The sequence below is a fragment of the Megascapheus bottae genome, chromosome 20 (assembly GCF_031878675.1).
Source record: "Megascapheus bottae isolate mThoBot1 chromosome 20, mThoBot2.hap1, whole genome shotgun sequence".
In the NCBI taxonomy this organism is placed as follows: domain Eukaryota; kingdom Metazoa; phylum Chordata; class Mammalia; order Rodentia; family Geomyidae; genus Megascapheus; species Megascapheus bottae.
The window spans coordinates 978,802-1,004,951 of record NC_143528.1 but is presented as its reverse complement, the minus strand read 5'-3'; the positions used below and the strand labels follow the sequence as shown (position 1 = coordinate 1,004,951).

Genomic DNA, 26,150 nt, shown 5'->3' with positions numbered 1-26,150 from the left:
TAAGCCACATTCCAAGTCCCCATTCAGCTTTTTTTGTTTTTGGTCAGTCATGGGGCTTGAACTCTGGGCATGGGCTCTGTCCCTGAGCTCTTCAGCTCAAGGCTACTGTCCTACCCCTGAGCCACAGTGCCACATCCAGTTTTCTAGTGGTTAATTGGAGATAAGATTCTCACGGACTTAATTGCCTAGGCTGACTTTGAACCACAATCCTCAGATCTCAGCCTCCTGAGTAGCTAGGATTATAGGTGTGAGCCACCATGCTGGCTCCCATTCAGCTTTTTTAAGTTGATATTGTCACCTCAGAGTCCCAAATTAAAAAATATTCCTTACAAACAATTTGTAACAGATAACATATTATGGTTCCACTGAGGCAATATATACAGTCTGATTTCAACACTCAAAAAGCAAAAGGATCTATACATACATACATATATGTATATGTTTTCACAGTCTTAAAAATTACATTTGGGGGGCCGGAAGACCCAGGTTCGATTCCTTGGTACCACATATATAGAAAAAAGCCGGAAGTGGTGCTGTGACTCAAATGGTAGAGCACTAGCCTTGAGAAAAGTCCAAGGACAGTGCTCAGGCTCTCAGTTCAAGCCCCATGACTGGCAAAAAAAAAAAATTACATTTGGTATGTCTAAAAGTATTTTTATGGTCTATAAATATCATTTTTAAAATTCAACTAATAAAATGCAAAAGAACTTATGAAATTAAATCTTTTAAACTTTTAACACCTGACACAGAAGTCAGTAAAGCTTGAGGTCTGTGTAAAATATATTGTCAGTCCCTACAAGTAGGGAAAGCTATCTTTTAAATATGATAGGAGAGATATTCCAAAACTTTGGAAGGAATTGGCAGCTATTGAACTTCTTGAGAAACTACAGCTTTTTAAAGAATTATTTTTTGGGGGGCTGGGAATGTGGATTAGTGGTAGAGTGCTTGCCTAGCATGCATGAAGCCCTATGTTCAATTCCTCAGTACCACATAAACAGAAAAGTCTAGAAGTGGCACAGTGGCTCAAGTGGTAAAGTGCTAGCTAGCCTTGAGCAAAAGAAGCTAAGGGACAGAACTTAGGTCCTCAGGATGGCTGTGCTGTGCTAAGGATTGAACTTGAGGTCTCACTTGCTTGGAAAGTGCTCTACCACCTGACCTGTCTCAAGCTCCTATTTGCATTGGTTATTTTCAAGGTAGAGGCGTGTTTTATGCCAAGATTGGCTCATCTGTGAGCCTCCTACTTGTACTTACCCAAGTAACTAGAAACAACAGCACATGCCCCTGCACCTTGCTGTTGTGCTTCCCCAGTAGCTGAAATAACAGATGTATGCCACTGTGCCCAGCCATTGGTTGAGATAGAATCTTGTGATTTTTTTTTCTTACTATAGGCTGTCTCGAACTGCAATACCTTGATCCCTGCCTCCCACATAGTTTGGATTCAAGGCTGAAGCAACCATACAGACCATTTTTTTTGTTGTTGTCTTTTAGTAGAAATCAGTAGTAAAAGGGGTGCACTCTCATTTTTAAAGGGGAGAAATTAGAGCACAGTAAGAAAAGCAATTCCTTAGGATTAGCCTATCAGGACTTGCTTAGAGTGTGCAGGTATGGTAAACCCAGGATCAGCAGCTGACCTGCTCAAGTGGTCACATCCTCAGCTGTGCTCCTGGCATAGGTGTGTGTGTGTGTGTGTGTTACAGGCCCCGGAGCTACTGGAGCAGCAGAAGTACACAGTAACAGTTGATTATTGGAGCTTTGGCACCTTGGCCTTCGAGTGCATCACAGGTTTCAGGCCTTTTCTCCCCAACTGGCAGCCGGTGCAGTGGTAAGTAAGAGCCCAGACTTGGCCCTGTTTGTCTTTTTGTCATCCCCTTATTAAGTAACCCTAGCTGCCTGACAACTCTCTCTTCTTAGTCAGAAAGAAAGCTATTACAACCTAGCTGTGGACAGTTCCACAAACCTTGAACAAAAAAAAGGTTAATATCTTTAAGTATAATATTTTGTGAATTTCATCGCCCTTTCTTCAGTAATAACATAGAAGTACATTATTACAGGCCAGCCGCGGTAGCTCATGCCTGTAATCCTAGCTACTTAAGAGGCTGAGATCTGAGGATTAAGGTTCAAAGCCAGCCTGGGCAAAAAAGGACCTAAGACTCTTACCCCAACTAACCTCTAGAAAATGAAAGTGGCTCAAGGGTAAGGCAGTAGCCTTGAGCTGAGGAGCTCAGGGACAGCACCCAGGCCCAGAGTTGAAGTTCTACGACCAACAAAAAAAAATCTCATGGACTTTCCTCACCTGGCTGGCTCTAAGCAATGATCCTCAATTTTCAGATTCTTGAATAGTTAGGATTACAGGTATGAGCCATAGGTGTTCAGCTTTACCTCATCACACACACAGTACATTATTATAGGCTATTGAGTCCCTCTGTACATTTTATTCTCTATTAGTAAGCAGAAAGAAAATGATAAGTGCACATGGCAGATAATACAGAAATATTTACTATTGTCAAGTTTTTACCATACTTGAATATAATTTTTTAACAGTAGGTTTTCTCTGTATCACCAATACTAACTCCAAGCTATTAAGTTGAAACAATCCTTCTACCTCAGCTTCCTGAGTAGCAGGGACTGCAGGTCTACACCACTCCTTGACTCAAATGTACTTTCTAACTCTTATTTTTATTTATTTATTTATTTTTTGTTCATGGGTCTTGAACTTGGCCTGGGCATTATCCCTGAGCTCTTCAGCTCAAATCTACAGCTCTACCCCTGGAACCACAACCCTACTTCCCATTTTCTACTGGTTAATTGGAGATAAAAGTCTCATGGACTTTAGTGCCTGGGCTGGCTTTACCTCAATCCTCAGATCTCAGCCTTCTGAGTAGCTAGCATTACAGGCATGAGCCACTGCTCCCAACTAACTTTCTCTTTTAAATCAAAAGGAAATGGCTTAAAATACAAATCTATAAAAATTTTTAATTTTAAAATTCCTAAATAAAAATCCCTGAAGGGTATAATTAAACTTTTTGAAATTCTTTTTTTTTTTTTTTGCCAGTCCTGGGCTTGGGCTCAGGGCCTGAGCACTGTCCTTGGACTTTCTCAAGGCTAGAGCTCTACCACTTGAGCCTCAGCACCACTTCCGGCTTTTTTTCTATGTATGTGGAATCGAACCTGGGTCTTCATGCATGCTAGGCAAGCACTTTAACCACTAGGCCAAACTCCTGGCCACTTTTTGAAATTCTTTAACTTACTCTTCGCTAGTTACAAAAATCTTCTCAAGTGCCACTGGCTCCTGACTGTAATCCTAGCTACTCAGGAATCTGAGATCTAAGGATCCCAGTTCAGAACCCGTATGGGTAGCAAAGTCTGTGAAACTCTTTATCTTCAGTTAACACACACACACACACGCACACGCACACACACACACCACCACCACCACCATGGGTAGCAAAGTCTGTGAAACTCTTTATCTTCAGTTAACACACACACACACACACACACACACACACACACACACACACACACACCATCACCAAAAAAAGAATAAAGTCATAGTAGAACTGTAGTTCAAATGGTAGAGTGCTAGCATTGAGCACCAAAGATCAAACGCCCAAGTCCTGAGTTTAAGTCCTAGGATTGGCACCAAAAAAAGTACAAAGTGAAAAGAATGTCTGCCATCAGTCACCCAACCATCTGCACCCTCCCACCAGGCAGACCCTGTGTGCTGTAGAGGATATTTACCCCCAACTAGACTGTCCTACATTTGTTTATGAGTTCATTGCCTGTTGTCCTCCTTTCATCCATCAGTGGTGACATAATGTGAACCATGTGGCCATGTCCACCCTGAGAGAAATTATTCCTCAGAACCAGTTCATCTGTAACACAAAACCTTTGACCAGGAGCATAGTTCAAGTTGTAGAAGGCCTGCCTAGCATGTGTGTAGCTCTGAATTCCAGTTCTTGTCTTGAACCAGAACAAAGACTAATTTTTTTCTGTGCTTCTGTAAAATATATAAACAAGTTTAAAAACAATGATAATTAGATAATATAGAAACAACTACTATCTATATATTTTGTGTTTTCTGACCCTTCAGTATCTGTGTTTTTTATTTTTTAACAAAAGTAGTGCTGAGCACTGGTGGCTCACATATGTAGTCCTCGCTACTCAAAAGGCTGAGATCTGAGGATTGTACTTTGAAGCCAGCCCAGGTAGGAGAGTTCATGAAACTCCAATTAATAACCAAAAAGCTAGAAGAGGAGCTCTGGCTCAAAATAAGTAGCATGCTAGCCTTGAACATAAAGGCTCAGAGACAGTGCCCAGGCCCTGAGTTCAAACCCCAAAACTAGTACGAAACAGATAAAGAAACACAAACAAAAAAGGTAGATTATAGTGCATATTTTGATCCTATCTGCTCTCAAATTAATATTGAACAGGCAGTATGTTTTCTCATGTTATTAAAAATATCTCTTTAGTACCCACTGAGTCCTACAGTTCATTTAATTTGTGCTGTATTATGGGAAGCTTGAATGTTTTGCAGTTTTTACATCTTAAAAGAACAAGGAAAATAATATTCTTGTTGGTAAAGCATTTCACATAACAGTTATTTCCCTAGGGTACATTTTTAGGAATTGAATTAACGAATCAAATACTATGCACATTTTAATTTGATGTTTATTATGCAGGCTAGTCAGAAAAGTGGAATAAATACAACAAGCTTCTGGCTTCCTACTGTCCTTGTCACCAAACTGTTGCCAGCACTGGCTGTTGCCATCTTTGAGATTTATTTAGATATCAAGTCACATTTGAAAAATGAGAAAAAGTAAAGTCTCAAGTACAGAATTTCTTGGGAAAATTGTTTTATTTTTAGGAGAAAATAATGGCAACTATCTGTGTTTAGAAGATACTTTAGATATTTAACTATTGTATGTTTATATTTTTTACCTACCCAGAAAAATAAATTTTTTTTCTTTTCTTTTTTTCTTTTTGCCAGTCCTGGAGCTTGAACTCAGGGCCTGGGCACTCTCTGGATACTTTTTTTTGCTAAAGGCTAGCACTCTGCCACTTGAGCCACAGCACTGCTTCTGGCTTTTTCTATGTATGTGGTTCCAGGTACTTGAACCCAGGGGCTTCGTGCATGCTAGGCGAGCACACTACCATTAGGCCATGCTCCCTGCCCCATAAATTTCTTTTAATTTAAAAAGGCCAAAAAAAAAAAGAAGAAGAAAGTGTAATCTTTGAAATCGAAATCAGTTCTTAAAGAAAGGTTTAGGTGATGGTAGGCTCCACCCTGAAAATCCTGGGACCACAGCAAAGCATACCTTCCCGTGGTGGTTATGACAAACCAGGCATTGCTATTAAAACCTAATAGGCTGTAGAGGATGGAGACTTCTAGAATATGGAGAACTCGATAATTGACTTGCATTCATAGTTTATAATGAATCAACAAAGAAATAGCTTTAAATTATTCATATTTCTCTGGTGGTTTTAATTAGCCAAGGGATTATTGCATTTTTTCCATTCAAATGTTGAACTTTTCCATTATGTATAACAAAAAGAGTAAAAATCCATTAGACCTGGAAGAATAAACACTGTTCACAGATTTACTCCAACGGTTCTGCCACCCCCATCTAGAATCTTCTTCCTATAATCTCAGCATTGTCTGATTGCGAGGTGAACTTCTCTGAAACTAAAGACTTTCACGAACTTTTGTTCATGAAATATTAATATTAACCTTAGCCTACTTATGAAAATTTTACTCTTATTTCAAGTAGCAGGTGGTGACTAATTGCAGGAAAAATGAACTTTTGGTTTTGTAGTTGTATTATAAAACTGTTTTGAAAACCATTTCAGAACTAAAGTATACCTTTTTATAATTTCCCACTGACACAGTTGTCTAAGTAGACCATTCACTGAAGTTAGAAAAGCCTTAGAGCTCCTCACTACTTTTTCTCTTTTCCCCTTTCCCAGTACTGTGTCTCAAACTCAGGGCCTCAACACTTTTGTGAGGCATTTTTGCCCATGACTGGTGTTCACCACTTGGGCCATGCCTCCAGCCCAGCTTTTTTGCTAGTTAATTGATAATGGAGTCTCACAGACTTTTCTGCTCAGACTAGTTTCAAATTTTAGCCCTCTACATCTCAGCCTCTTGAGTAGCTAGGAGTACAAACATGAGCCTCCAGTGCCCAGCCAGAGCTAGCTCCTCACTTCTGCCTGAGATTGTATCACCAGAACGGTAAGCCACCAGCTTCTGCTGTACCCAGCTTTTCTGGGTTTCTTGCATGCTCAAGATAGCTCAGTTTACTGCTTGCCCGTGAGACATGTTCAGAGTTAAAGCTTTTTTTTTTTCTTTCTTTTTTTTTTTTTTTTTGGTATTCCACATGTTTTGGGAAGATTAACTCAGAAGAATGGAAATTACATCATAATTTTGGTCTTGAATTCCCAGTCATGCCATGTTCTTGCCATATAATATTGGAAAAGTCATCTGATCTTTGATTCTTTGGCACTAGTGGCAGACTAAAAGCATGTTACCACTTGGAGTTATCTTAGTAACTAAGGGAATTTTGGTTGAATATTTGATTATCGACAAAACATGATTTAAGTTATCATCCTTGTTACTAAAAAGGTTGGAAGCCAGTTGAGTTTACAGGTTTTTTTTTCCTTCTAACACCTGAAGAAATTCCTTAGGTTGGAAAAATGTAAATAAATGTTCTTTTACCATTAGAAAATATTACTCAGCTATGTACAAATAGAATGAAGTACACATGTGTATGTGTTGTCCATGTTTCCTGTCAGTGTGACATACATGCAGCAACTTTGGTTTGATTTTCCTAATTCTGTGAGAGTTTGTGTTTGGTGAATGTAGAAGGTAGAGCCAGGGAAGAGGAGGAAATAGCAAGGATCAGATATATCAGCCATGATGTCTGCAGAAGTCAAGGCACACAGTAGGTGATGTGTTGTTAAAGGCTGTCTTTCAGAAATCACTCAGGCAGCACTGACTTTCAACATGGAGCTAGTGCTAGAACAAAGTCCTTGCTCATGTTGAGCAAATGTTATAGCACTGAGCCACATCCTCAGCATCCTGTCAGGAGACAGGGATGTTGCAGAGGCAACCTTGAACTTGGTAAGGAATTTCTTAACAAGGTGATACATTTACAGGCATTCCAAAGTCCGGCAGAAGAGCGAGGTGGACATTGTTGTTAGTGAAGACTTGAATGGAACAGTGAAATTTTCAAGCTCTTTACCATATCCCAATAATCTTAACAGGTAAGGTTCAATGGTGTTAGTATGCATATTTTCCTTCCATTGTTTAAAAATACAAGTCTGAGGTGACATATGATAACTTTTAAACATATTATCAGGATATCATTCTGTGTACAAGAACTTGACATCAATATTCCAACCTTAAACAAACATAAAATGGGTTTTTACCCCACATCTCCCTAAGCTGAGCCACCATACCTAGCTTGTTTATTGAGATGGCATCTTGAACCACCATCTTCCCAATCTCTGCTTCCCAAGAATCTGATATTACCTGACCACCACGGTAAGCCTTTTCTGGGTAGAGAATAATAGTCTATCTTTTTACTTTCCTCATCTAGCCTGATACTGTGTCATAGTAAAGAAATCAGTTTTATAGTTCACATGGCATTACAGTCTAGTCTAGTCTTAGAGCCAGAATAGAAAAAAAAAGACATACGTTACATAAGATGCAGTTATGTAATTGAGCCACACTGGTAACTACTGCTATGATTATCAGAGGATAGGAGGGATACTGTGTGCTTGGAGGGATGATTGTATGTTCATGACCGTTTCTTCCTTCCTTTTCTTTTTGTCAGTCATGGGCTTTGAACTCAGGGCATGGGAGCTATCCCTGAGCTCTTTTGCTCAAGACTAGATTTCTTTTACCATTTTAGGCCACAGTTCCACTTCTGGTTTTCTGGTGGCTAATTGGAGATAAGAGTCTCAAGGAGTATCCTGCCCAGATTGGCTTCAAACCTCACTCCTCAGATCTCTGTCTCCTGAGAAACTAGAATTACAGGTGTGAGCAAGAGGTTTTCTTTTGAGAAAATGGAGAGATGTGCAGCACATAGATCAATGAAGAAGATTGAAGAAGCTCAAGGGTAGAGACAGGTGTGAGCAGTGGCATAGGTAGTCAGTTTCTGGGAGAGTCAGTGAGTTGCTGGGTTGGCTCCAGGGAAGATTCCAGGGCATCCTGGAGGCAACTCTAGAGCCAGGGGTTTTTGAACTTTGTCGTGTGTCCCCATGCTATGCTCTTGAGGAGTGGATGATCAGATCTTGGAGTATAGGTCTGTATAGTGTGAGGATTACTTGCAGGAAGAGTGAGCCTACAAAGTGCCCTTCCTGTTTTCTTCTTCCCTTTTTCTTCCTTTTCCCTTCCTCTCCCCTTTTCTCTTTCCTTTCCCCCTTCCCCTTCTCCCTTTTCTCTTTTCCTCCCTCCCCTTTCTTTTTTTTTTATTTTTTTATTTTTTTAAAATTTTTTTATTGTAATAGTAAAAGGGTTACATGATATTTGCCAGATAGAAGATGCATTAATTCACGTACATTGATACCCTTTCACATGTCTTGGTACCCATTTCCCTCCCCCCCAACCTCCCTCCCCTTTCTTTGGTCAAACCTAAGGCCTCTAGCAGGTTAGACAAGCTCTGTACATTTGTAGGTCAGTCCACTTCAATGATTGGAAGTCTCTAGTTTGTGGGGCTGGTTAATTGACCAGAGGGGATAAACATCTGGAATAGTTAAATTGACTAGAAATGTTCACATTTTTTCTCTCAAATGAAGTGCTTTCATTTATTGGCTGCCACCTGTGTGTGTTACAGTGAAACGTAAGCAGGCAGCCTGAGACTCACTCATGTGTCTCCTGTACTCTCTGATCTTCTCAGCGTACTTGCCGAGCGACTGGAGAAGTGGCTGCAGCTGATGCTCATGTGGCACCCCAGACAAAGGGGCACAGACCCCCAGTACGGACCCAATGGCTGCTTTAAGGCTCTGGATGACATCTTAAATTTGAAGGTGAGGGTTGACCCAGAGTAGCCCTGAGGCAACAGCTGGGATCCCCCATAGGACATAGCTATTCTGGTAAGGAAGAAATGCTCCAGACGAAGCAGGTCATGGGTCTATTGACTCAGTGGGGGAAACTTAGACTCTTACCAGAGTCTTTCTACTGAACTTAGTAGAACATCAGAGCTAATGGGTGTTGGGTGCCAGGTTGTTGCTGAGGACTACCAGGAGGACTAGAACACATGAAACATGGCACCCAGTCTCCCTTCACTGAGCTAGGCCTTTCTTTTGGGGACTGGGAAGCAGCTAACATCAAGGAACTTTGGGAATAGTGAAGGAGTGGAATGTCTTGGCAGATACATGGCATCTCTGTTAAAACTGGTTTTTCACAGTGAAATCTGTTGCAGCTAGTTCATATCTTGAACATGGTCAATGGCACCATTTACACCTATCCTGTGACAGAAGATGAGAGCCTGCAGAGCTTAAAGGCCAGAATCCAGGAAGACACGGGAATCCTAGGGAAAGATCAAGAGCTGCTGCAAGAGGCAGGTCTGGCATTGATCCCTGACAAGCCTGCCATCCAGTGCATTTCAGATGGCAAGGTAAGCCCCTGGCTTCTTACAGGCTGCCCTGTTTTCCCTGGACTGCCTCCTAGAATACAACTTCTCTGATTGCTAATCTATAGTGGTAAGTGGTCTGTTAATCACACAGTTGATGAGGCTGCTTGTTTAAGCTGTGCTGTGGGCCTTTTATGGGGCTCCTTACTGGAGACACACTTCACCTCACTGCCAGGTCATTAGAGTGGCTTTTTGTATGTGTGCATCTATTGCCAAAACTCAGTTTTACTTTTCTGGTCATCCAGAGCTAGTTGTGATTGATATCTGCATGTGTACAGTTGTCTGGACACTTTTTTGGCTACAGTAACATGAGACAGGTCTCTACCCTAAAGAGCCTACAAAGGAATTTATGGAAATAGAGCTGCATGCAAGAAGCAGTCATTGCAGCCAGGCTCACGCCTGTAATCATAGCTCCTCAGGAGATTGAGATCTAAGGATAGGGGTTCAATGTCAGCCTGGGCACTAAAGACCATAAGACTCTTATCTTCAATTAACCACTAGAAAATGGGAAGTGGAGCTGTGGTTCCAGGGGTAGGGCAGTAGCCTTGAGCTGAAGAGCTCAGGGACAGTGCCCAGGCCCAGAGCTCAAGTCCCATGACTAACAACAACAAAAAAGCAGTCATTGAACAGAAAACTACACAATGAACTTTAGAACTACACAAGGACTGTCAATAAAAGTAGAATCTGATCTGTTGATAAGGACTAAATGAACAAAAAAAGAATGCTGAGTGCCTGTAGACTGAATATGATATTCTTGGACAGTAAAGAGAACTCAGAAACCACTCAAAATTAGCTGGAAAGGGGGTGGGGAGCACATGACCTCTCTCTACTCTTGTCTCTTTGCAGCTGAATGAGGGTCGCACGTTGGACATGGATCTTGTTTTTCTCTTTGACAACAGTAAAGTTACCTATGAGAATCAGATCTCTCCACGGCCACAACCAGAGTGTGTCAGCTGTATCCGTAAGACATCATTTATTTAATCAATGATCAGTTGTAATTCTGGGGACAAAGTGGGAGGAAGAGACGAAGCCGGGGAGAGGGCCACCAAGGAGAAAGTTGTTTACTGTTCCTCAGGGAAATGGGAGCTCAGGCAAAAACACATCAAGGGGATTATTGGTTAATTCAGCCTCAAACTAGAGGTCAAATAATACTAATTCGCCATTCTTTCTATTTATTTTTAGATTTTTATTTAGTATTTTTTTTTGCCAGTCCTGGGCCTTGAACTCAGGGCCTGGGCACTGTCCTTGGCCTTTCTTAAGGCTAGCGTTCTACCACTTGAACCACAGCACCATTTCTGGCTTTTTCCTATGTATGTGGTACGGAGGAATTGAACCTGGGTCTTCATGCATGCTAGGCACCCTACCACTAGGCTAAACTCCCAGCCCCGGTACTTATATCTTTATAGTTAATGTTTAAATTACACCCCCAAAAAGATAGAGAAGCGTATATATATGGTGAAAAATAAATTGCCTTCTGTCTCATACTCCCTTCCGGGATAACTGTTGTTCTCAGATTCTTTTTTTTTTTTTCTGCCAGTCCTGGGCTTGAGCTCAGGGCCTAAGCACTGTCCTTGGGCTTTCTCAAGGCTAGAACTCTTACCACTTGAGTCTCAGCTCCACTTCTGGCTTTTTTCTATGTATGTGGTACCGAGGAATCGAACCTGGGTCTTCGTGCACGCTAAGCAAGCACTCTACCACTAGGCCAAACTCCTTGCCCTGTTCTCAGATTCTTGGGCATTCTTGTCTGCAGGATTATCTTTTCCCCAAGCAAAATGATAGCATTAAATACATACTCTTCTTTACCTGTACAGATAATATCTGTACCACGTACAGATATTTCCCTTTTTTGGAATGGGTATGTGCATAGCTGGCTTATTTTTAATGGTTGTGTGATACTCTTTTGGATGCATGTCTAATGGACCTTTTGTCATTGGTCTGTATTAAATTGTTGGGTGTCATCATGACATTTCCATATAGTATATAATATTCTCTGATCATGTTCACTACCTTTGTTACTTTTTTATTCTTCTTTACTTCTTTCTCTTTTTCCCTCCTCCTTCTCTATCTCTAGTAGTCTCCCTGTTACTTTCATGACTTTAGTCATTGTGTTTTGCTTCTCCTTGGCCTCTACAAATGAGAGAAATTATGTGATGTTTGTCTTTGTGGGACCAGCTTAGTTTGTTTAACATGATAATCTCCAGTTCCACGTATTTCCCAGCAAATATCATGATTGCATTCTTCTTAATGGCTGAGTAAAACTCCATTGTGTACATATAACACATTCTCCATCTGTTTGTGGACAGGAAGGTAAATTTAATAATTATTTATTATGAATAGTGCTATGATATGTGCAATTACTCTGTAATAAGCTGACTTTGACTTCTCTGGGTATAACCCAGAAGTGGTATGACTGGATCATACCACTGTATGTAGGGGGGGTATGATACTAGGTGTTGAACTTTTGAGCTTGCTAGATAAGTGCACTCTACCACTTGAGTCGTATCACAGCTCATTTTGTTTTAATTTATTGTTCAGTTAGTGTCTCAGATAGTATCTTGGCCTTCTGAGTACTTGAAATTTTCATGCACATACCACCTAGTTTGACTTTTTTTTGAGATAGTGTCTTATTAACTTTTTACCCCCACCCCCTCCTGGCCTCAAACCATACTCTTCTCTCTCTTTCTCCTGAATAGCTAGCACCTTGCCCTCTACTTTTAACTTTTGGAGGAACCTCTACCTGACAGAATAATTTGCAATCAAGTATAAATAACAGATGTTTTTTGTATGTGTGCTGGTCCTGGGGTTTGAACTCAAGGCCTGCCTACTGTCTCTGAGCACAGCTCAAGGCTAGTGCTGTACCACTTGAGCCACATCTCCACATCTCCAGCTTTTTTGTTGGCTAATTGGAGATAGGGGTCTCACAAACTTTACTTCCTAATCTGGCTTTGAACTGTGATCCTCTGATCTCAGCTTCCTAAATAACTAATCCAGTTCATTGTAGTTTTGATTTTTATTTCACTGGTGGGTAAGAATGTTGAACATTTTTTCATATATCTATTGACCATGCAAAGTGACTGTTCATTTACCCATTTATATTGGATTGTTACTATGAAGCTTAATTGTTTTGAGCTATTCATATACTCTGGATATTGATCCCTGTCAGATGGTAAAGATGTCGCCCATTCTGTAGGTTCTCTTTCCCTATATTGACTGTCTCTTTTGCTGTTTAGAAGCTTTTATATACAGTGGAATCCCATTTGTCAGTTCTTGCTCCTGAGCTACTGGAGTCCTATTAAGAAAATCTTTGCCTATGCCTGTTTTTTGAAGTATTTTCCCTATATTTTCCTGTACTAGGTTAAAAAATTCAAGTTTGGCATTAAAGGCTTGCCTTTATTTCTCTCTCTCTCTCTCTCTCTCTCTCTCTCTCTCTCTCTCTCTCTCTCTCTCTCTCTCTCTGTCTCTGTCTCTCTCTCTGTCTCTCTCTCTGTCTCTCTCTCTGTCTCTCTCTCTGTCTCTCTCTCTGTCTCTCTCTCTGTCTCTCTCTCTCTCTTTCTCTCTCTCTCTCGTCTCTGTCTCTGTCTCTGTCTCTGTCTCCTGCTAGTCCTGGGGCTTGAACTCAGGGCCTGGGTACCATCCCTGAGCCTCTGTGCTCAAGGCTGTCTCTCTACCACTTTAGCCATAGTGCCACTTCCACCTTTTCCTGAGCAGTTTATAGAGATCAGAGTTTCGTGGATTTTATTGCCTTGGCTGGCTTTGAACCACAGTCCTCAGATCTCAGTGCCCTGTGTAGCTAGACTTACAGGCGTGGCCACCAGTCCTGACAGCCTCGTAAAGAATGAAATTGGAATTTTGATGGGAATTACATCTCATTGGTATACTGCTCCATTTTAACATTCTGCTGCACTGTATACATGGATGGCCTTGCCAACTTACAGTAGCTTTCACATTGTTGATTAGGTTTATACTAGGTATTAATACAAGGGAGTTACAATTCCATAGGTCAGGTTATGAGTACAGTGTGTTTTGGTCTGTATCACCCCTTTCTATATTCTCCCTGGTTTTCCCCCAAGTAGTGTTTTTATTTTTTGAGGCTATTGTGAATGGTATTGTTTTCCCAACTTCTTTTTCAATGAACTTGTTGTTGGTTTATAGAAAATCTGTATATGTTGACTTTCATTTTGCTACTTTGCAAGAGATGTTTATCAGATTTAAGAGTCTTGTGGTATCTTACAGTTCTTTTAAATCATAGAATCTGAAAACAGAGTTTCTTTTCCTTTTGTATCTCTTTTGCTTCCTTCCATCTTTTCTTTTTTTCTTTCTTTTTCTTCTGTGGGGGTCCTAGGGCCTGACCTCAGGGCCTAGACACTGTCCCTGAACTTTATTGCTCTAGCACTCTACCACTTAAGCCACAGGTCTACTTCTTGCTTTTCTGGTGGTTAACTGGAAATAAGAATCCTCCGACTTTCCTGCCCAACTGGTTTGGAACTGTGATTCTCAGACTCCTGAGTAGGCTAGGTTTACAGACATGATCTACTTGTTTCTCTGTTTTTTCATCTGTCCTGTCACACGCCTTTCATAATTCCTGACACTCTTTCTCTCGTTGGAATACAGTCTTGTCAATGAAGGAAACTTTTTTTATTAAAGAATTTATTAACATTGATTTTTACATCATATTTCAAATGATGTGTTTAACAAGTATTCAAGAAGGGAATCTATATACAATCACTGGCACTTAGATTTTAGAATATAATTAAAATTAGGTTGAGGGTTTGTTGAAAGAAACTTTTGATGATGAGACTCTCTCTCTCTCTCTCTCTTGCTCTTACTCCTGCTCTCTCTCTCTCTCCTCTCCCTCTCCCTCCCCCTCACCTTCTTTCTCTTTCCCTCCCCCTTCTTTCTCCTCCCTACACATAATTTATAATTAGGATAAACATATCAAGTATCCAAGGTCTCAGAGATCTCCAGAGTTCCTGCTTTCTTAATCATCTCCACTGCTATTGATTGACATTTTGTTTATAGAAAGCCTCATATAACCTTAATTGTTGAGAGCATCAGCATTTCTATTAAAAAAATAAATGGGCCTCCTGTATATAAATGATTTGGAAAATGTTTTCTTCAGCTCAAATTTAATAACCATTTACTAACCATCTGACACATGATTATGCTGTTAATGGGGCACACAAAGTGATACCCAGAAAGTTATGCAACAGTACAATGGCTATACAATATGGTATTACAAAACAGGATGTGGTTTCTTGTAGGAGAGTTATTCTCTGACAATCGTACATCTCTGTTTCCAGTTCAGGAGCCAAAGAGGAACCTCTCTTTCTTCCAGCTGAGAAAAGTGTGGGGCCAGGTCTGGCACAGCATCCAAACCCTGAAGGAGGACTGTAACCGGCTTCAGCAGGGACAGCGAGCTGCCATGTACTGTGCTAGGCAGTTTTTTGCTTTGTTTTACTTAATTTAAAAGATTTTTGGTGTATTTAGCTCTAGGGAGGTGGCTGAGGGCAGGGATCCAAAAGCAACGATGACAAGAGAGTGGTTTAGAGGAACGGGAAGTGGCATGTGGGCTGATTGGAAGGTGGCCCTTTTGGACCTGATGGGAGAGTGTGGTTAGCACATTGGGTAGGAGTATAAAGCTTGAGGCTGGCCTGGCTCAGCTGTACACAGAATTTGGAGCTCCGAGAAGCTCACTACAGTTTGGGTTGGTAGAACTCCCCTGAGGCATAGGAGATTTACCAATATTTTCCATGGTTATGGTGAGTTTAGATAATTGGCTTTGCTAATTCCAGTTTTGTGTAGAACCTCATACTTTGCTAGAGACTAGAAAATTGCCCTTAGTTATAAGTGGCTGCTTTAATAATAGTGGTGATTTTTAGTATAGTAAGGACCTCCCTGGGTATTGGAAGTAGAATTGGATCCTGAAGGTGCTCCAAGGTTCTGTTTCTGCGGTCCCTGCAGGATGAATCTTCTTCGGAATAACAGTTGCCTTTCCAAGATGAAGAATTCCATGGCCTCCATGGCTCAGCAACTCAAAGCCAAGTTGGATTTCTTTAAAACTAGTATCCAGATTGACCTGGAGAAGTACAGTGAACAAACTGAGTTTGGGATCAGTGAGTGCATTCTGCAATAAGTTTATAGAATCTTTGGTCTCTTCCTCTCCTTCTCTCCCTCTCTAGACCCTCCCTTTCTCCCTTTCCTTTCTTTCTTGAAGTTTTTCTTTTTGTCATTTTATAATAGAATTGCTTGTTTCTGTTTTGATTTTGTGATTTTTTTCTGTTTTTCATTTTTTTTTTCTTTTCAATTTTTTTTCCCCAGCATCAGATAAACTGCTGCTGGCCTGGAGGGAAATGGAACAGGCCGTGGAGCTCTGTGGGCGGGTAGGAGATGCATTTTATGTTTCTGTACTTATGGAGTGGGTGAAACTTTGTTCTATCATTTCCAATTTTTTTCAATCAAATACTATATTGCTCTCCTTTGTGAAAATTTAAATTTTCCTTGACATGTTCATTGACTTTAATCAAACTGAATGGGCAGAAACTGAGAGTGACCAGTACAAGGAGTTCTATAATAGTCAGGCTTCAGAATTATATAGATGAATAGAGAGGTTCCACATTTAAGTAAAAAGCAAAGTATCAGCTGTTGTCGGGGAAAAGCCTAGGCTTCTTGCTTTAAGCAGGCCTATTGTTAAAATTTTTGTCTAGTTTTGTTGGGACATAAGTCCATTTGAAATAAATGATAAGCAGAAAGTTTCAAAAGATACTAAATCAGGTGCCACTGAGAAACCATAGTCATGGAATCAAGGGAAGTCAGTGTGATTAAGTGAGCCATGTACAGATCAAGACCTGAGTTCCAAGGCTTTCTCCATCCTCCTTCTGTGCATTTGGACAAGCACCTGCACGTCTGTGACTTCATATCTGTTTATGAATCAGTCCTGATGGAGTTTGTACATGCTTAATGATAGACTACCACCACAATTCTGTATTTCATTGTAGGGGGAGCACATGCTTAACCCCACCTTGGCTCTCACTCATCATTTCTGACAGAGCAGGGTCCGGACCTTCCCACACAGGTAGAATTGGGATGAACAAGTTAAGAGAAGACAGAGTAACATGTATAGGGCATCTTCTTTGTGTCAGGTACTGCACATGCGCTTACCTGATGTAACCCTCTGTAGTCCTTCTAAAAGTCCATTTTGTGGAGAGGAAACTGCAGCTCATAGTTAAGTAAGTGCTCTTACAGCTAGAGAGTGGTGAATACAACATCCAAACTCAGGAGGTCCTCTAACTCCAGAGGCCATTCTTCTTCTAGCCAGAGACTGGTGAGTTTGGAGGGTCTTTCCGTACCTGTCCTAGAAAATCTTACACTTGATGGTATTCAAAAAAGACAAGGGATAGCTGGGTTTTGGTGGCTCATACTTGTAATCCTAGCTACTTTGGAGGCTGAGGTTTGAGGATTGCAGTTTAAAGCCAGTCTGGGCAGGAAAGTCTATAAGATACTTATCTCTAATAAGAAATGTTGTTGTGGCTCAAGTGATAAAGTGTTAGCCTGGAGTACAAATTGACTCAGGGACAGTATCCAGCCCCCGCCCCCCCCCAAAAAAAAAAAACAGTCAAGGGACAGCACCAAACCCTGAGTTCAAGACCTAGTACCAGCACACACCCCTACACACACACACACACACACACACACACACACACACACGACTGTTCTACTTACCTCAGTTGACATTAGCACAGCTTTTTTCATCAGGAGAATGATGTGAAACATTTGGTGGAACGAATGATGGCACTACAAACGGACATTGTGGATTTGCAGAGGAGCCCAATGGGCCGGAAGCAGGGGGGTACGCTGGATGACTTGTGAGTACCATTCAGAGGGGCTGATTTCTGTCTCGAGTGCCCCAACACCTTGGTAGAGTTTCATGTGTGTTAGAATAGGCTCAGGAGGCCCCATGGGACCATCCTCCTGTAGAACATGTCCCTGGTAAACCATCTCGACACATTCCAGGCCAAGTCACCAGAACTGTGACTTGAAATCTACTAGTGGCAAGGAAACCTTTTCTCCCTTGCCAAGGTGTGGATCCTTTCAGCTATAGACTGTTGGAAGCAGTGTGTAGCACATAGAGACTGTGGAATGCAGGTGGCCTTTACTGTTCTATCAGACATCACTGCTGCTCTGGCCCATCCTCACTCACACGCGGCTCAAAGAGCAGGTAGTAGAAAAGAGAGTGAGGAGCTTGGCATGTCTAGGTGTTGAACCCAGACCTGGTTCATGAATCTTGGTCAGGTGCTTGACATTGATTTTGGCTCCAGGAGCAGATGAGGTTTCTAGGAAGGCCCATCCTACGTGGAAGAAATAAATATAGCCCCAGGAGGAAGCATGATTTGTTTATTGATGGTCGTTTTGGATACCAAATGTTCTCTGATGCTTATTCTAAGCCTTTAGGATGGAACATCATAACATCAAAAATCTAGTTTTCTCTATATTTCCTCCTGTTTTTCCTCTTTTTCCTTTTCCTCCTCCTCTTTCTTATTTTCTCATTACCATTATTAAATTTTTCTATGTTTCCCAGGCTGGCCTTCAACTCTCATAAATCCCCTGACTTAATCTTCTGAATGCTGGGATTACAAGCATGTGCCACCACTCCAGTCTGTAATTTAACTTTTCATTCTCTTTCTGTTTTCAAATGGAGTCTTCTTTTAAGAGTGTTGTCAGCCTTGAGCTGAACTGCTCAGGGATAACACCCCCGGCACAGGAGTAGGGCGGTAGCCTTGAGCTGAAGACCTCAGGGACTGCACCGAGGCCGAGTTCAAGCCCCATAACCCACCAAAAAAAAAAAAAAAAGTGTTGCCAGCCTCACCTGTGTTAGGGAAATGGCAGGCATTTACACCTACCCCTGGACTCACATTGGCCCCTGCTCAGGCCCTTGGAGGGCACCTGGAATTAAGTTACTGCAGAAGCCAAGTAGGGGAATTCAGGATTGAGCAGATCCTGCTTCCCTGAAAATTTGTTCTCAAACAGGAAATGTTTGAGTTTTGATGATAAGGGTGATCATTTGTTTACTAAAGGTATAATTTCTTCTTATGAAGAAAGATGTATCACCAGTCTTGTGTCTGAAAGTCAGCAGTTGTGCTGGCAAGAATTAGCAGAACATCTCTGCAGATAGGCTTGTGTAAAGCTTAATGTAAGTATTGCTGCTGTGTCTTTCAGAGAGGAACAAGCAAGAGAGCTCTACAGGAGACTGAGGGAGAAGCCAAGAGGTAGGTCGGTTCAGCTGTCCCATCCCTTAACATCTCATTTCTGGGGCACTAGTACTCTGGAACAACTGCTCCCCTCTTCTTTCCAGACCAGCGGACAGATGGTGACAGTCAGGAAATGGTACGTCTCCTTCTTCAGGCGATTCAAAGCTTTGAGAAGAAAGTGCGAGTGATTTACACCCAGCTCAGGTATGACTTGTTTCCTGCTCCGTGGAGGATGGGGGCAGCAGCTGGACATGGGCAAGCATCTCTTTTACTCTCCTCTACTTTGCTCAGCTGTTCAGAAAAATGTAACCCACAGCTGCTGATGGCTGAAGGGCAATACTGTGCTTCCACTGGCCTAGAGCCCACTGGGGTCTGTCATGATTGTTCTTCACAGCAAAACTGTGGTTTGCAAGCAGAAGGCATTAGAATTGCTGCCCAAGGTGGAAGAGGTGGTTAGTCTAATGAACGAGGATGAAAAGACGGTTGTTCGGCTTCAGGAAAAGCGGCAGAAGGAGCTCTGGAACCTTCTGAAGATCGCATGTGTGAGTGTGCTTTCCTTGCATGGGAATTGCAAGCTACCAGCAAGGCCTTCCACTGTTACTTCTCTTTTGACATGGAATGGACAGGGAGTGAAGGGCTAGGTAGAGTGGTTGGAGGGAACGGCTTATACTAGGGGTCTTTTATTTATCACATGGTTGCTAGTTACTGAAAATGAGTGGTTCCAAGTGGCAGAAATATCCTCTTAGAACTCCAGATGCCAGAAGTTAAAATTTTAGGTGTTAGCTAGTTACCAGTGGCTTGTGCCTATAGTCTTAGTTACTCAGGAGGCTGAGAACTTAGAGAATCTTAATTTGAAGCAAGAACACAAGAGAGATGATGAACTGTAAGATCCAGAAGTGAGAAGTTTGAGTGTACGCAGATGGTCTGATCTGCCACCTTCATTGAGTGCTGACTGTGTGCCAGTAATGTGAAAGAAAAATGCCCACAGAAGCTCCTAATCTGAGTAGAGTGGATAAGTATGTATGAACCATCTGGAACATGTAGCCATAGCAATCAAGAGTGGTGGTATGAATGCATACAAGGACTGCCAGTTTCTGCCTTCGTGGTGGGGAGCAACCATAAAGGCTTCTGAGGAATAAAGAGGAGTTGGGTAGAGGTTTTGTGACAATGAGGACATGGTCACAAGATCAAGATATTGCTTTTTCTGAGCCGTGGTGCTGTCAAGAGCATGGTGCATTCTAGGCAGGAATGATAGCAGAAGGGAACCCTAAAAAGTGGCCAGAGCTGCTTCATGCAAACCTCCCCTCCCCTCTCCTTATTTTCACAAGTTTAGTGTTCCCATTCACATCAAAGGAACTTAAGTATGGAAATGATACTATCCCATTTAGATTTTAGGAAAATCACTGGTGGCAACTGGAACCAGGGTGTAAACACTTTGGGAGACCTCAGCTTGGAGAGCAGTGGGGGCTGGAATAGTTCCTGTGGTTACTGATAGGGAGTTTGGGAAGCAACGCTCTCTGATTGTGTGGGAACCAGTCAGCAGGAATGAATGACCTGCCACTCTCAGGCTAAGCAGAAATCTAGATGGACAGCATGTGTCTTTAGGCAGTGATTAGCAGGAGGCATACAAAACAGATGGGCAAGAAACAGGGCAACACAGACCTGCTGGAAAGACTGAAGTAGGGATTTTAATCTAGCCAGAGTAGAGAATATGGAGCCAGAAACATCCCTAGCCTGAAGGCCACCCAGGGCTACAGTGAGGAGTGTACAGGGCAGACAGAAAAGTGGCTGCTGCTCTTGTCTATGGGCTGCAAGTGCAAAGAATTGCTGATGGGGCAACTGAAGAAGCACCAGCATGGGAAGTGGACTGGTTCCAGCACATTTTGGTATCCTCAATTCTACCGTAGTTCTGGCCCCTTCATATGTCTCAGTCTCCTGCTTAGGAATGAGTAAAACATCTTCCTTTTCTTTTCCTGTAACAGTTGGTTAGGGAATCAGATAAATGAAAGCAAGCCTACAGACTCCCAAGCTTTGACACACATTTTGATACAGAAATGCTCTAGAACCTAAGTGCAAAAGTTCCAGCTTCTGTCACATTACCAATAGCTCTATATCAATATATGTCAGTTGATAGTTTCGAGGAAGAACTCTGGTGACTTTTGGACAATTAGAAAATACAGTGACATGCTGGGTACAGGTGGCTCATGCCTGTAATCCTAGCTACCCAGGAGGCTGAGGATTGTGATTCAAAGCCAGCCCGGGCACAAAAGTCCATGAGATGCTTATCTCCAATTATCCACCACAAAACCACAAGTGGTGCTGTGACTCAAAGTGGTACAGCACTTGCTTTGAGCTGAAAAGCTTAGAGTACGTGCCCAGGCCCAGAGTTCAAGCCCCATGATGATAGCGAAGGAAGGCACGGAATACAGTGGCATGAATGCAAAATTCATTTTAATTTTCTTGCTTTTATCCTAGAGCAAAGTCCGAGGTCCTGTCAGTGGAAGCCCAGATAGCATCAGTACTTCTCGAGCCAGTCACTCTGGTCAGCTAATGTCCCAGCCTTCCTCTGCCTGTGACAGTTTACCTGAGCCAGACAAGAAAAGGTAAGTCATGGTGACAATGCCAAGTGCAATGTTTAAGGGAGCATTTAGAGACCTTAGGAATGGAGATGCTTGTTCATTACCGGTAATCAGTACTTTAATATCTATCAGAGGGTTTTTTTGGTGTATGTATTTGTGCTAGTACTGGAGTTTAAACTCGAGGCTGTTAGCTTCAGCTGCTTAGCTTTTTCAATCAAGGCTGGTGCTCTACCACTTGAACCACTGCTCTCAGATTTGTCTTCCTGGGCTGGCTTTGAACAGTAGTCCTTAGATTTCAACTTCCTGAGTGGGTAGCTAGCATTATAGGCATGGGTAACCAGCATAACTGAGGCTTTCCTCCTATCTATTGCGTATGCCAGACCCTGGGGTTATAAAATTTATTTATATATGTATTGTTCCCCTAGTCCCTTGTCACTGGCTGTAACTAGATGTTTCCTTGTCTGATTATTAATTACTTTGTGAGAATATTGAAAGTGCTAGTCTGTTCATGCTGTGTTTGCATCTTACCAGTCATTTCCTTTCTTGAAAAACGGCTTCCTTTTCCTACCATCTTCCTCATGCCTGAGTTCCTGGCCTGCTGCCTTCTTTCTGCTCGCATCCCCCTGGAGTTACTAACCTCCTGTTCTCCTCCTGGTCCTCCCTTCATCTCCCAGTCATGTGTGGCTCACACCTGTAATCCTACTTAGGCAGCTGAGTTCTGAGGACAGTTCAAAACCAACCTGGGCAGGAAAGTCTGTGAGACTCTGTGGCCAGTGAACTTCGAAACAGTTGCAAGTGGCTCGGGTGGTAGAGTGCTAGCCTTTAGCCAAAAAGCTTAAGAATAGCACCCAGTCTCAAGCTCAAACACTGGCACATTTATGGCATGCAGGTGCAAACACACACTCACCATGCATGCATACATACATACATACATACATACATACATACATACATACAATTAAAGCTTATTAGTATATTTGAAAGCAGTAGTGTTGTGCTGGTATGATACTAATGACCTTTTCTAATAATTTGATCATTGTCTTTAGTGAAGAACTGGTAGCTGAAGCACATACTCTCTGTGCCCAACTAGAAAATGCCATGCAGAATACCGTGAAGGCGCAGGACCAGAGTTTTATGGTAACAGACCCCCAGGATTCCATCTGTGCTTTGTTCTTTCTTTCTGCAGCAAAAGTAAAAAGAAAATGGAAAAGCAATGCAGTGTTAGCTCAGCCTTTGTACATGCTATGATTTTATAGTACATTTACAAATATTCGTAAGTTACTGTGTTCTTACAAGTCTGTAATGTGCATTATCTTATTTAATCTTTATGTGACTGTCCTGATGAGAAGGCAAAGGCAGCAGCATTCCCGGCAAGCCTTTCCCCACCTGTACTGTGGATACCATTGCTGAGCAATGTGTGTGTTGGGCACTGTGCTGGAAGGAGTTGGTTGTGGCCCTATAGCTCACAGACTCGGAGCTTAGTAGTTACTAGAGCAACATTAGATTACAGGAAAACCCAGCCAGAGATGGGTATGTAAAATAAGTTTAAATTGCCAAGAGGATCCTAAATTGTTCATTCCTATGTTTAAATGGCATTTTTCTGCAAATCCAATCATGTGCTAGCTAACCTCCTGACTTCTAACTTTGGTGAAAAGGCAAAAGGCACTGCTGCCATTTTCAGCCTTCTCTGGTCAGGTGTGGAGGCTGTCCATTCTCTGCTGCTTTCTCCCCAGTACTGCCTGATCATCTCACGATGTACTTACATTTATGCCGTAGGAAGAAGTCTCACCAGGCCATTTCTGGTGAGGTTAGAATCCATAGTTGATTTTAGCTCTTGGTACCACCTGCCTATTTGAGCATGTCAAGAAATTGCTTTGAGCCATAAGTAGTATAAAAAATGACTTTCAGATTTTCCCAGTCTCTGAATTCTAGGGATTCTGAGCCAGACTAAAGCAAATACCTTGCATGGTTTTGAATATGAATTTTACTCTGCTCAAGGGTGTCCTGCAGTAAAAGGATAATTAAATGGGTTTAAATTGACTTTTCAGTTATGCTGATTGCCTCCTAGAAAGACAGTCGGAGGTGCATGGTGGCTGCTAAACTTTAACATACCTGTTGACTTTCAGAGTCTGGACTGGAGCTGGTTACAGATGGAAGATGAAGAACAGAATGGCATGGAACAGGCCTTGTGACTGGGGCTGTCCACTGCCTCAGCTGTGGCTGCTATTGTGATGGTGTCCCAGTGATCTCCACCTACATGGAGATTTCACGCCCCAAGCAGCTATGATGTTCACCCTGGACCACAGGCGTGGCCTGCAGCAGATACTGCTAGTCCTTATTTGCACTGGGCAAGTCTCTACTGAGACCCAACAAGTCCTTATCCGACTGCAAGTCTCTATTGAGGCCCAGCAAATGCTGATGCCAGCTATGAGTCTTCAGGAACACAGAGTCTCAGCAGCTAAGTTTTCTGCTGTGAATAAAAGTACCCAGAATACAGTTTGCCACATAGACTACTACTAGACAGATGTCTCACTTGAATGTTTCTGGACAATGTCTAAATAGCACTTGTAGCCAGCCCGTCTTCTCTTGACCCCTTGATCTCCAGAGAGGCCTTGATCCACCTGACTTCTCTCACCTAAGGTTTCATTTGGATCCAACCTCCTAAATAGACATTTTAATCATAGGTTTGGCATGGCTTCCTCCTCTTGCCCTCTTTTTTCATTCTACTGCTGCTAAATTGTATTTTTACTTACCATGCTGATGGCCACTTACCAGTGACCTTTAGCTACGTTTTGGTAATGCCAAACTTTCCAGTGACTCTGGTCCAGACTGACTCCCTAGAGCCCGAATGGAAGAGGAGATATTTTCTTGCCAGTCCTGGGGCTTGAACTCAGGGCCTGGGCACTGTCCTTGGACTTTCTCAAGGCTAGCACTCTATCACTTGAGCCACTTCTGGCTTTCTTTCTATGTATGGGGTACCAAGGAATGGAACTCAGGGCTTTGTGAATGCTAGGCAAGCACTCTACCACTAGACCAAGCTCCTGGCTCCAAGAGCAGATATTTTTGTTTGAGACCCAGAGATTACCTGGAAGTCATATATCATGGAGAAGAAAGAAAATGGATCTATCAGCTTCCAGCCTCCTGACCACTTTGAGCAAAGTAATCCCTGTCGAATATGCCTGTGTATGTGGTTGTGGGATGGGGTGTTCCTGCCTCTCCTGGCAGCAAACAATATTATATCAGTTTATCTTGCCAATTGTTTGTATGTTTGATAACATGATATGAACATGTGTGTTCTAGGATCCATAGTCCATTTCTGCAACATCCAATGTCATAGAAAACTTTGTAAAATTGAATAGTGCCTGAATGACTATAACTACTTCAACATTTCACAAAACTTTAGATATATGTATAAACATGTATGTTTATATACTATAGGATGTATATCATGTGTATGATATATATATGTGTATAAATACATGCATATATATGTGTGTATATATTGTGTGTAGGTTTGGGTGTGGGTATGTACATATATAAACATATATACATACACATACACATGCACCCAAGCTCAGGAAGTTTTATAGAAGAAAAGCTAAAACCAACAGATTTCAGAGTGGCTGCCGTGGAGATGGCAGGAGGCATCAAGTAAGTTTGGGATTTACACTGTACACTGAAAAGCCTTACATTAAAGAAACTGACCTAACATTATATAAATGCCTAGGTCATTAATCCAACATCATTTTACCACAGAGCTCTTTCCTGCCTTCTGTGTTTAACATTTATGGGAAAGAATGATTTTAGAGTCTTTGGAGTAAGGGACACATGGAAACAAGACCTCACCGACGAGGATGGGCTCAGGTTGGGAAGGGACTCACCTTATATTACTGTCATTTGAGAGTTCACAGGAGAGTTTTGAGCAAGCAAATGATATTACCAAACAGCTTAGAAGATTGTGCTGAGCTATCTAATTGATTGGAAGTGAAAAGCCAGGAATTAAGACTTTTGCTTCCTAAAAGAGGATATAGATAAGTAGAGTTAAAATAATTGGAATTGGGAACTAGGCACTGATGGCTCTTGCTTGTGATCCTAGCTACTCAGGAGGCTGAGATCTGAGGGTTAAGGTTCAAAGCCAGCCCAGGCAGGGAAGTCTTTTCGGTCTTATCTCCATTGAATCACTTAAAAGCTGAAGCTGAATTGTGAATAGCCTTGAGAGAAAAAAGCTCAGGGACAGTGCCTGGACCTAAGTCCCAGGATTAGCGCACGCGCGCGCGCACACACACACACACACACACACACACACACACACACACACACACACAATCATTGGAAATGGGTCTTTTATAACTCATGTTTTCTGCCTGAGGCACAGGAAATATTTGCTTTTTAACCCTATTATACTAAATAAAATAAATCCTTTCTAAAACTTGCATCTTCTAAGACTCCTTTTTTTCATACGTGGTTCTGGAAACAGAAGCTTTTGGAACCTCTCATTCATTCTCAAGTGGTAGAAATAGGAGGGCCTGTGTCACAAATTGAATTTTACAAGGTATAGAAAGAAAGCAATTAGCTTTATTGTGTTTCTGTCTCTAAATATCTGACATGGTGGAGGCTTTTTTTTTTTTTTTTTTTTGCCAGTCCTAGGGCTTGAACTCAGGCCTGAGCATTGTCCTTGGGCTTTCCTCAAGGCT

At 41.9% G+C, this 26,150-nt stretch overlaps 1 protein-coding gene across 3 annotated transcripts in view; it reads left to right on the top strand.

The window, feature by feature from the left end:
- Ikbkb (inhibitor of nuclear factor kappa B kinase subunit beta) overlaps positions 1-25,889 on the top strand; it is a 59,294-nt gene extending 33,405 nt beyond the window's left edge. For 2 of the 3 annotated variants that reach the window (XM_090353863.1, XM_090353865.1), the window contains 14 exons: positions 1,698-1,822; positions 7,153-7,260; positions 8,898-9,027; positions 9,423-9,617; positions 10,479-10,593; positions 14,933-15,056; positions 15,594-15,745; positions 15,951-16,012; positions 17,385-17,494; positions 18,846-18,895; positions 18,982-19,081; positions 19,272-19,419; positions 21,353-21,480; positions 22,503-25,889. In XM_090353863.1, coding sequence (XP_090209989.1) covers positions 1,698-1,822; positions 7,153-7,260; positions 8,898-9,027; positions 9,423-9,617; positions 10,479-10,593; positions 14,933-15,056; positions 15,594-15,745; positions 15,951-16,012; positions 17,385-17,494; positions 18,846-18,895; positions 18,982-19,081; positions 19,272-19,419; positions 21,353-21,480; positions 22,503-22,704 — 1,749 coding nt within the window. In that variant the 3' untranslated portion in view covers positions 22,705-25,889. The remainder of the gene's footprint in view (positions 1-1,697; positions 1,823-7,152; positions 7,261-8,897; positions 9,028-9,422; positions 9,618-10,478; positions 10,594-14,932; positions 15,057-15,593; positions 15,746-15,950; positions 16,013-17,384; positions 17,495-18,845; positions 18,896-18,981; positions 19,082-19,271; positions 19,420-21,352; positions 21,481-22,502) is intronic. The other variant, XM_090353864.1, reaches the window with a different exon arrangement.
- Positions 25,890-26,150: the final 261 nt, after the last annotated feature.